Here is a 9,083-nt window from a genome sequence, read left to right on the forward strand (position 1 = left end):
CCTTGCAGTTCAAATAGCTTTGCAGTCTGGCGCATTAACCCACAGTGCCACACCAGGACTCCCTATGGGGCAGTTCTATTGTGTTGGATAGGCTTGCTATGAGTTGGAATTGAAGACAGAGGGGTTTTCTTGCTGGGGACAGTGTTAAGGACACCACTATTTTGCCTGCCACACCCAGCAAGGTCACAGGAGCTTCTGTGACCTCATTGTCCCCAAGTGGTCCTCCTCCCAGCACTAGTCACTCCCATCAGAGACTGCCATGGGTACTTGCTCGGAGAGACCTCCTAAGTCTTGCTCACCCCTACCCCCACTGCCCCCCACCCAGAACTCAGGGTGTGCCCCTGTATACAGGTATGTGTTTGGGCACGTGCCTGAGGACCAATTGGAGCATCATTCATCACAGCAGGTGAGACTGGGAACCAGAAGGCCCCCTGGCACCCGCAGCTGGCCCTGCAGAGGGGCTTGTCCTGCTGCTTCCCCGATACCTTAGTTCCCTGGTGCGGCTGTAACAGAACCACCACAAGGGGGTACCTTTTACAAACAGATATTTATTAGTTCACAGAAGGCTAGACGTCCAAATGCAGGGCGCTGGCTCTAGGGGAAGATTCTCTCTTCCCTCCCGTCCCCTCCCTCCCCAGCCCCCCAATGTCTACAGTGGGGGAAGTTCCTTGTTTCTTTTTAGTGACTCAGTGCACAACCTACACAAATACTGCCTCATTAACAGAACAAGGAAAACCCATTCCCAAGTGGATTAGAAGCACAGGTACAAATCCATTCATTGCCTTTGAGTTGATTCTGGATCTCCTCCTGTGGCCTTGTAGGACAGTAGAACTGCCTTCTTAGGGTTTCTGGGTTGAAAGCAGCCCTGGTGGCACTGTGGATTACTGCCCCCAAAGAAAGACCTGACTCATAACCGCAAGGTTGGTGGTTCAAACCCACCAGCCGCTCTCTTGGAGAAAGAGAAGACTGTCTGCTGTTGTCTTGGAAATCTAGTACTCACTATGAGTGGGAATGGATGGAGTGGTGGTGGGCAGTGGGCGGGGGTGTTCCAAATGCTGACCTTAACAATGAACCACCTGGGCTTAGGATTTACAATATGTATTTGGAGGGACACACAATTCAATCCATAACACCCTCCAAGCTGGCCAGAATGCCACAGCAAAACAATGAGGGCCAGGGTAGACCTTGCACTTGAAGATACACCCGGGCAAGGGACATAGGACCCACTGAGTCTTAGGGGGTGGGGTTGGATTGACCCCACAGGTGCTGGACACAGGCGAGCAGCTGATGGTCCCAGTGGAGGTCCTGGAAGTGGACAAGGAGGGAGTCTGGTGGAAGTTTCTGCTTTCAGGAGCCATGGCTGGGGCCGTGTCACGCACTGGCACGGCCCCTCTGGACCGAGCGAAAGTGTACATGCAGGTGTGGACATAGGGAGGGGACATAGTGCTTGAGCTGCTGAGAACAGCATAGGGTGGGGATGGCTGGAACCGTGAAGATGGGGTTCAGGATGGGGCTGGGGGTATGTTGGAGACAGGTATGAGGGTTGGAGGTGGAGGAGGAGACTGAAGAGAGATAATGATGGAATGGAGGTTGGAACTGGGGATTGTGGGGGTTGGTGTTAAGGTTGGAGTTGTGGATCACGGTGGAGCTGACATGGACGAGACAGGGAGGTAAGTTGGGGAAGGACTTGCAAGAATGGTTTCAGGGACTTGGCTCAGCACTGGACAAGGGTTGGAGTAGGGGACCAGGAAATTGGACATGAGGTCTCTGGCTGGGTTTAAAGACAAATTAGAACCAGGGAGGAGATGAGGGATGAGATGAAAACGTGAGTAGGGGCTGAGTTGGGGACTGAGCTGCAGAATCCTATGAAGAGTCATGGGAGGAACTGAGGATGCAATGGGGTTGGGGTGGGGAGAGACTTGGAGCTGGGCTGGCTGGGGGCAAATGGGGTTCTAGGCTGGGATAGGGAGGGGAATGCAGATGGGGCAAGAGACTCCTCAAAGGGTCAGGGTCCTTTCTACCCTCAGGTCTACTCCTCCAAGAGCAACTTCATGAACCTGCTGGGGGGACTACGGAGCATGGTCCAAGAGGGGGGCTTCCGCTCCCTATGGCGTGGTAATGGTATCAATGTGCTCAAGATCGCTCCTGAATACGCCATCAAGTTCTCAGTCTTTGAGCAGGTGGGGTTAGGTCTGCTTTCCCCAGTCCCTACCCCGTAAGCCCAGTCCTTCATCAAAGGACACACGTCTGCCCTCTGAGTCCTGGGCCCCTTCCCTGGGGTGACTTTGAGGTAGGTAAGTAGACAGCTAGCTTCCCTCACGCTCCTGTCTCCTGTCCCAGTGTAAGAATCACTTCTGCGGTCTCCATGGCTCGCCACCCTTTCAGGAACGTATCCTCGCTGGCTCCCTCGCTGTGGCTATCTCCCAGACACTCATCAATCCCATGGAGGTAAGGGAAGACCTGCCCCACAGACGATGAAATGAGATAAAACACACCGCAGTTTCCACACACTGAGGGGTGACCGTGTTGCAGGCGCTGGGCCGAGTGCTGCGCATTCACCACTTGGTTCAGCTCTTGGGAGAACCCCATGGAACACTGGGATTCTCTCCATGTTGTTGTGTTATTCTTAGTTGCCATCATGTTGGCTCTGACTCTTGGTGACCCTATGCATATTGTTGTTGTCAGATGCCATCGAATCGGTTCTGACTCACAGGGACCCCGTGCACAATAAATAGAACGAAACACTGTCCGGTCCTGCACCATGCTCACAATGGTCACTACACTTGAGCCTACTGCTGCTGCCACTGTGCCAATCATCTCATTGGGGGATCCTCCTTTTTGATGCGGACCCTCCTTATATTAAACAGAACGAAATGATGCCCAGAAAGAAACGCTGAGTGTATTGTTGCACCTACGGTGTCAACCCATCTCATTGAAGAGTTTGCTGACCCTCAAGTTTACCAAATGGATAATCAGTAGACAGCTAACCACTAGGTTGGTGGTTCAAACCCAACAGCCACTCTTAGGAAACCCTATACAGTTACTATGAGTCAGAATAGACTTGATGGAACTTAACGTTTTTTTCTAGCCATCAATTCCTCTTGACAACATAGCCAAAGTTTTGCCATTTTGCTTGAATTTTACCTACTTTGCTCCTTCTGCTGAGACTTCAGAGCATGTTTTGTGTTCTTCGCCAAATTTAAAGGCATCAATTTCATGGTTTCCTTTATTCTTTGATCAGCTTTCACAAGCATATGAAGTGTCTGAAAATACCATGACTTGGGTCAGGTGCACCTTAGTTCTCAAAGTGACATCTTTGCTTTTTGACACTTGACAGAGGTCTTTTGCAGATCTGCCTACTGCAATCTGTCTTTGATATCTTGACTGCTGCTTCCATGGGTGTTGATTGTGGATCCAAGTAAAATGAAATCCTTGGCAACTTCAGTCTTTTCTTTTATCCTGATGGTGCTTATTGGTCCAGTTGTGAGGAATTTTGTTTTATGTTGGGGTGTAATCCACACTGGAAAGGTGTGTGCCAGGGTTGTATTCTTTCACCATACTTATTCAATCTGTATACTGAGCAAATCATCCGTGAAGCTGGATTATATGAAGAAGAATGTGGCATCAGGATTGGAGGAAGACTCATTAACTACCTGCAACATACAGATGATACCTACAACCTTACTTGCTGAAAGCAAAGAGGACTTCAAATACTTACTGATGAAGATCAAAGGGCACCACAACCTTCAGTATGGGCCGCAGTTCAAAAAGTTCTCAAATTATTATTCTACAGAACCAAGACAAATGTCACATTATTGTTAAGTGTTGTCAAGTCCGTTCCAACCCATAGCGAACCACCAACCTTGCAGTTCAGATGGCTCTGCAGTCTGACACATTAACCCACAGCGCCACACCAGGCTCCAATGTCAGATCGTTGTCGTCGTTGTTGTTAAGTGCCGTCGAGTCGATTCTGACCCACAGCAACCCTGAACAGGGTTTCCGAGGCTGTAAATCTTTATGGGAGCAGAAAGCCTCATCTTTCTCCTGCGGAGCAGCTGGTAATTTCAAACTGCTAACCTTGCAGTTATGTGCCATGGAGTTGTCAGTTCTGACCCATAGCGACCCTGTACAGCAGGGTCTTTCTCCTGCAGAACAGCTGGCAGTTTCAAACTGCTGACCTTAAGGTTCGCAGCCCGATTCGTAACCACTACACTACCAGAGCTCCTACGCTACTGTAGTCATTAAAAAAATCATCTCCATGAGCTTGAACCTCCGACCTTGCAGTTCAAACAGCTTTGCAATTTGGCACATTAACCTACAGCGCCATGCCAGAACTCCAGATCTCTCTCTCTATATATATATATATGGAGGCCTGGTGTGGTGCTGTAGGATAAACACGGAACCACAAGGTCGGCAGTTCAAACTCACTAGCCACTCTTTGGAAACCCTGTACAGGATTGCTGAGTTGGAACCGATTTGACAGTACTTAGCAACAACAACAACAACAACAACAACAACAACAAAGCAGGGGTGGATAGGGCTCATAGTCACATGTCCCACTCATGCTCAACGAGACAGGAAGTCTATAGGGTATAGATCCCAGTTCCTTCAGGGAGCAAGAATCTCAGAGACCAACTTAGAATTCTGGTCACCGCTCTAGGTGCTTCGTCTTTTGTACCAAGTGTTAAGACACCGCTGTTTTAATATTGGGACATTCCCTAAAAACTGAGATCTCTGGGTCCTTCAGGAAAACTGGCAGATTAGGCCCTGTGGGCTCTGCTGGAGCTGTCCCAGAGCATGCTTGGCTCCACCCACTTTCCTGGTGACCTCTCAGAGTCCTGGGGTGGATCCCAGACACAAATCCAGGGATCAGACAGCTCGGAGTTTCCAGCTTCCCTCTTTGTGTTCTTGAGCCCTCCATTTCCTCATTTGCAAGATAGGATTCACCTTCACTGCTAAGAGTCACTGCCTTCCTTTCTTATTACTGCCGTCTCCGAAATACCACAAGCGGGGTGACTTTAACTAATAGAAATTTTAACACAGTTTATGGGGAAAGTTGACAGATAAGAACTGCCCTCATAGGGTGTTCTAAGCAGCCATCTTTATGGGAGCAGAACACCGGGTCTGTCTGTTGCAGTGGAACTGGGTGGGTTTGAACCTCCAAACTTTGCGGTTCAAACAACTTTGCAGTCCAGCGCATTTACCCACAATGCCACCCCAGGACCCATCCACTTGGTATAGAGGCTAGAATTTACAATGCCAATTTTTGGGGACACACACACACACAATTCATTCCATGACTATCACTAAGAGGGTTAAATAACACGAATCTCCTCCTCTTTCGTCCTCCCAGGTTCTTAAGACGAGGCTGACTCTGGGCTGGACGGGCCAGTACAAGGGGCTGCAGGACTGTGCCCAGCAGATCCTGGAGCAGGAGGGGCCCCGAGCCTTCTACCGCGGCTACCTGCCCAACATGCTGGGCATCATCCCCTATGCTTGCACCGACTTGGCCGTCTACAAGGTAGGGGTCTGCAGTTGGGGTGATGGAAGGACCTGGGCTTGGGCCAATCGTGAGCCTTCTCCTGGCCCCCTCTTTCCCTTGCAGATGATGCAGAGTTTCTGGCGGAAGTCAGGCCAAAATGTGGAGGACCCCAATGGCCTGATGGTCAGCGTGTCATCTGTGACACTGTCCACAACCTGCGGCCAGATGGCCAGCTACCCGCTGACCTTGGTGCGCACCCGGATGCAAGCTCAAGGTCAGCCTGGTCCCCTGGTGGCCACCACATGCCCCAAGATAGAACCCCTCATTCTCCCTATCTGATCTGGCAGCCTTCGCTGGCCCCCAACCTACCCAAACTCATATTTACCCTCAAATCTGAGGTCAGTCCTTAGGACTTACTAAAGCATACCTCCCGAACTTACTAGACAATGTGGCCCAGGATCCCACACAGACCCCCAAACAAACCATTGACCATCGCTTAGATTCTGATTCACGGCAACCCCATACAAGGGATCTTCAAAGAGTTTGTAGGAAAATTCCTTTTGTAAATCCATTTTCCCACAAACTCTTTGAAGCCCCCTGGCATGTGACAGAGTAGAACTGTGTTCCAGAGGGTTCTCAGTGGCCCATTTTTCAGAAGCAAATCTCTAGCCTTTTTACCCGAGTGCCTCTGAGTAGATTTGAACCTCCAATTTTATGGTTAGCAGCTTGGCGCACTTCCCACCTCAGCAATGAACTCCCCAAAAGACGCAACTTCCCAAATCAGATAGCCCTCAAATGGTTCTGTGAATAGCCCCCCAATTTACATGTCTGACCTTTACCCACCCAATACTGTGGAGTCAATTCCAACTCACAACCACCCTACAGTACAGAGAAGAAGGTGCTCCAAACGGTTTTTAAGGCTGTAACTCTTGATGGGAAGCAGACTTCCACACCTTTCTCCAGTGGAGAGGTTGGTGGGTTTCAACCACTGATCTTGATGATAGCTTAACCCACTGTGCCACCAGCACTCCTTTGTCAGACCCTTAGACCTCCCCCTAGAAAACTCACAGTTACTCCCCTACTATCCTGAGAACTCATATCTAACACCCCAGATATACTCAGTCCACAAAATAACCCACAAACCTCAAAACAGGCCCATACCTCACCCCCTGACCTTGACCACGTCCCCACTAGCTGAGCACATTCACAAAGCCCCCTATTAAGGTCCTCACTCTCAAGCTCAGTATTTCCAAAACTATTTCCTTACCCCCAAATCTGAGGTCAGTCCTTGAGTTACTAAAGCACATACATCGCGTACATACCTAATTGACAACTGCTTCCCTTATCCCCGCCCCCAAACGAACCCATTCCCTCTGAAACCCTTTCCAACTATTCCAACTGTCCTCTCCAGACTGCTAGCCTTGGTTCCACTCCACCCCACCAATATTTCAGTCTCTTAGGAGTTGGGCCATGGCTCTGATGCCTTGAACTTTGGCTCTGTCCCCACAGACACCGTGGAGGGCTCGCACCCCACCATGCGTGGCGTCTTTAAGCGGATCCTAGCCCAGCAAGGCTTGCCAGGGCTGTACCGAGGCATGACTCCCACGCTCCTGAAGGTGCTGCCGGCTGGAGGCATCAGCTACTTGGTGTACGAAGTTATGAAGAAAACTCTAGGTGTTTCTGCAGCGAGCTAGGCAAGAGGTTCTGGGTGGAACTGGACAGGAGGGCCTGATGTCCACTGGCCCCAGAGAGTCCTGTAGGCTCAGGCCTGCTGCGCTGGGGTGGGGCAGTTTTTGGAAACAGCGCATGCTGGGGGCCTGGATCTGGAGATTGGGGAGGCCCCGTTCCAAGGTGCTGCCCGGGACTACAGTTTGTACTGGCTGGGAGCAAGGAGACATGTTCTTGGCTCAAAGGGCAAAATGGTGAATGAACAAAGGCCAGGAATAAAGCAATGATTTCTGCCGGTGTGTCTGAGACATTGGGTCCAAGACGGAAGCTAGGCACCTGGGGTCTCTAGAACTAGTTGGTGGTTGGTGGTTATGTGCTGTGGAGTTGGTTCCGACTCATAGTGACCCTGTGTACAGGGTTTCCGAGGCTGTAAATCTTTACGGGAGCAGAAAGCCCCATCTATCTCCCGCAGAACAGCTGGTGGTTTCGAACTCCTGACCTTGCAGCTTGCAGCCAAATTCGTAACCACTATGCTACCAGAGCTCCTTTAGGACCCTGAATCCTGATGGAGTCATTGGAGGTCTGGCTGCCTGGCTCTGCGAGCTGAGTTGAGGACGTTACAGGAAGAGACAGGTGGTAAATTAAGAGGCCAGAATCCCTCGGTCCTTGGAGAGACTGCAGCCATGGGCCCTTGAGTTCAGCAGGGAAACCGAGAACTTGGGATTCTGCATGACCTGGGAGAGAAGCGGGGCTCTAGACCCCAGAGTCAGGAGAGCTCTAGGCTTCCTTCTCCCTGAGGCCACCACACTACTCCTGGGGAAACACCCGATCTCCCAGGCCTCAAGAAGACCGCGTGCCGGGCCCATCCAACCAGGCTCTGAGGGCACTAGCCCAGACGTCAGGCCTGAATTCGAGCGTCTCGTGACCATTGCCCACGTAGCCTGCCATTCACACTCGTTCCCGCCAATCCTCCCTCGCGGTTTGCAGTCGGCTCCGCCCACTGCAGCTCTGCTTCCACATAAGTGCCTCCCAGTCGGTTCTGATTCATAGCGACGCTGTTCAGGGTTTCCGAGGAGTGGCTGCTGAGTTTGAGCCGCCGACTTTGCGGTGAGCAGTCCAGTGCTTATCCTACAGCGTTACACCAGGGTCCACTGGCTTCGACCAAAACCAAGCACCTTTATCTCCTCCACTGCCATTTGTTTGCAGTGGCGTCAATCACCTAGGCCCTGCCCCCGCCGCTCAGCCATTAGCTGAGCTTTGAAGTAAGGGCTAGAAAAGGATTCTGGTTAACCGGTAAAGCAGTCAAGTCTAAATCTAAACGCATCAGGTCAAGCTTCTCGGGGATTGGGTGAAGCTAGCTAGCAATCTTCATTAGAACCGCCTACGGCGGGGACTCATTGGCGGCGGGCACGACCATTCCACTGGGTGCCCATCCAGCCCGTTTAAAAAGGCCTTGCGTAGGCCCATCCTTTCAGTCCACTTGATCTTCCGAGCCGTCACTCCGGTCCCGAAGCCGCCCTGCGAACTAGAACTCCAGCTTCATTGGGCCTCCCATTCTCTCGGATCCCTCGATTTGCCCGCCCCGCCAAGACGGCCCAAAACCCATTGCTTCCCAGAGACGTCGATCACTCGGCGCCTCCCGCCTACTGTGTTTCGCTGCTGTCCGATTGGCCGCTCGCCTGAGAGCCCGCGATTGGTGTCTTGGGAGCGGTTGCCGCCTCCTATTGGTCGGACGCCGCCGTCCGTCACGCCGCCGGCGGGAGGGGGCGGTCCCCTCCCCCTCGTCGTCTTCCCAGCCGCTGGGTTCCCAGAGTGCTCCGCGGCTGTGTGGAGCGAGGCCTTGTTCCCGCGTTGAGCCGCCGCCGCCTCCTCAGCTTCTGCCTCCGCGCCAGGCCCGGCCCCGCCGCGCCATGTCGGACTACAGCACGGGAGG

General features: G+C 52.0%; 1 protein-coding gene across 1 annotated transcript; it reads left to right on the forward strand.

Annotated features, from left to right (window-relative positions):
• Positions 1-259: 259 nt before the first annotated feature.
• SLC25A41 (solute carrier family 25, member 41) lies at positions 260-7,176 on the forward strand. Its single transcript, XM_006869015.1, has 7 exons — positions 260-406; positions 1,264-1,419; positions 2,028-2,180; positions 2,341-2,448; positions 5,354-5,521; positions 5,606-5,756; positions 6,992-7,176. Exons 1-7 carry the CDS (start codon positions 260-262, stop codon positions 7,174-7,176), a joined length of 1,068 nt encoding a protein of 355 aa, XP_006869077.1.
• The last annotated feature ends 1,907 nt before the right edge of the window (positions 7,177-9,083 follow it).

The sequence above is a fragment of the Chrysochloris asiatica genome, unplaced genomic scaffold (genome assembly GCF_000296735.1).
Source record: "Chrysochloris asiatica unplaced genomic scaffold, ChrAsi1.0 scaffold00125, whole genome shotgun sequence".
Classification (NCBI taxonomy): Eukaryota; Metazoa; Chordata; class Mammalia; order Afrosoricida; family Chrysochloridae; genus Chrysochloris; species Chrysochloris asiatica.

What these genes read in the sequence shown, in the direction of transcription:
- SLC25A41 (XM_006869015.1), top strand. Translation starts at nt 260, where the DNA reads ATGGGTACTTGCTCGGAGAGACCTCCTAAGTCTTGCTCACCCCTACCC. An exon ending in AGCATCATTCATCACAGCAG is followed by an intron (nt 407 to 1,263) that starts GTGAGACTGGGA and finishes TTGACCCCACAG; the next exon opens with GTGCTGGACACAGGCGAGCA. An exon ending in GAGCGAAAGTGTACATGCAG is followed by an intron (nt 1,420 to 2,027) that starts GTGTGGACATAG and finishes TTCTACCCTCAG; the next exon opens with GTCTACTCCTCCAAGAGCAA.